Raw genomic sequence first — 1257 nt, forward strand, 5'->3', positions numbered from 1 at the left:
CGTTGACGTTCCTACTTCTAGAATACGGCATACACAACAACTGTTGTTGTTTGGTGTTACATTTTTGGGCTTCTTATTACACTAGACTACACGGTATAAAATACTAAAGCCAGCATGATACACTGCAGTACTTCATAAAACAACTACAAGCTGGTGAAATAAATGTTTGCTGTTACTGGGTTAGTTGCTGGGCGGGTTGGTGATGAACTGGTTGTTAGGGTAGGAGGCTGTTAGAGATTTTTGTATTCATTTCGCACCAATGCCATATTTTAAAATATGGTGCAAGCGTCGTCTTTCTTTGACACTTAAAACATTTTCCAGTTGTTCTAGTGTCAAGTTGATCTCGCGCTTTGAGTGCAAAGGAAGCCAAAGTGTTGTGATGGCAAAAGTTCTAGAAAAAAACAACAAACAACAAATTTAACAAAAAATTTTATAATATATTTTTCCTTAATTTCTATTATTTTTCTTTGTTCTTGGCAAAACAAGGTCAATAAGAACAAATACTTGTTATAGAAAAAAATAATTTCATTTAAATTTAATATTTGTAACATATTTTTAACACACTTTTCCCAGTACTAACCTATGTACTCGCATGGCATCTATGGCACTCGGTTGCATAGCCTCCAGTTGTTTAATTTCCCTGCGAAATTGTTGATTGTAACAATGGAATGCTTGTTTGTAACGCTTACGGCATTTTGTTTGACTACTAACACCATCAGAACGACACAACCACAAATGAAATCGATGCAAAGAAAATTTGTTGAGGAAAACGTTTTATTAATACAGGAAATTTAACCAGAAGTTGAAAATCATTCGAAATGCATTGTGTGAATAAGCAAAAGGATCCCGCAGGAAATTTAATAATTTTTTAAACAAATTTTAGTTTGTAATATATTTTTCATTGTTATTTCAGTTTTTCTCACTTACTAAGTATCCTCTAGAGGTTGAAGTGGTTCATTTTGTGTACTAATGCCCACTTTACGTGCTATGAGTATACGATACCATTGTTTTTGTAAGGTATTCATAGGTCTCTTAAAGGGATTTACCGAAAAATCCATTTCTCTATTGTATCTCTCCGTGGCAATTTAAACGACTATTTAGTTGTAACTACATTAAATTAATAATTAGCTTAGTCAAGTAGACTTTGTTTTATTTGATTACCATGGAAAAAATAAAAGCTTTAAACTGTTGTTATTGTAAATAGTTAAGCTATAATAAGACAGTTTTACTAAGTATTGATTTTTCCCTATTTTTGTC

The 1257-nt window shown here is 32.2% G+C and overlaps 1 protein-coding gene across 2 annotated transcripts; it reads right to left on the reverse strand.

Annotated features, from left to right (window-relative positions):
• Positions 1 to 12: 12 nt before the first annotated feature.
• On the reverse strand, positions 13 to 1058 carry LOC111685715. 2 transcript variants are annotated; one of them, XM_023447988.2, is made up of 3 exons: positions 928 to 1058; positions 581 to 703; positions 13 to 391 (listed from the first exon to the last, which is right to left on the reverse strand). In XM_023447988.2, exons 1-3 carry the CDS (start codon positions 1056 to 1058, stop codon positions 247 to 249), a joined length of 399 nt encoding a protein of 132 aa, XP_023303756.2. In that variant the 3' UTR covers positions 13 to 246. The 2 variants fall into 2 exon arrangements, with proteins under 2 accessions (XP_023303756.2, XP_046812026.1); XM_046956070.1 differs by having other exon boundaries at positions 581 to 706; positions 928 to 1048.
• Positions 1059 to 1257: the final 199 nt, after the last annotated feature.

Source organism: Lucilia cuprina, unplaced genomic scaffold (assembly GCF_022045245.1).
Source record: "Lucilia cuprina isolate Lc7/37 unplaced genomic scaffold, ASM2204524v1 Scaffold_6056, whole genome shotgun sequence".
NCBI lineage: Eukaryota > Metazoa > Arthropoda > Insecta > Diptera > Calliphoridae > Lucilia > Lucilia cuprina.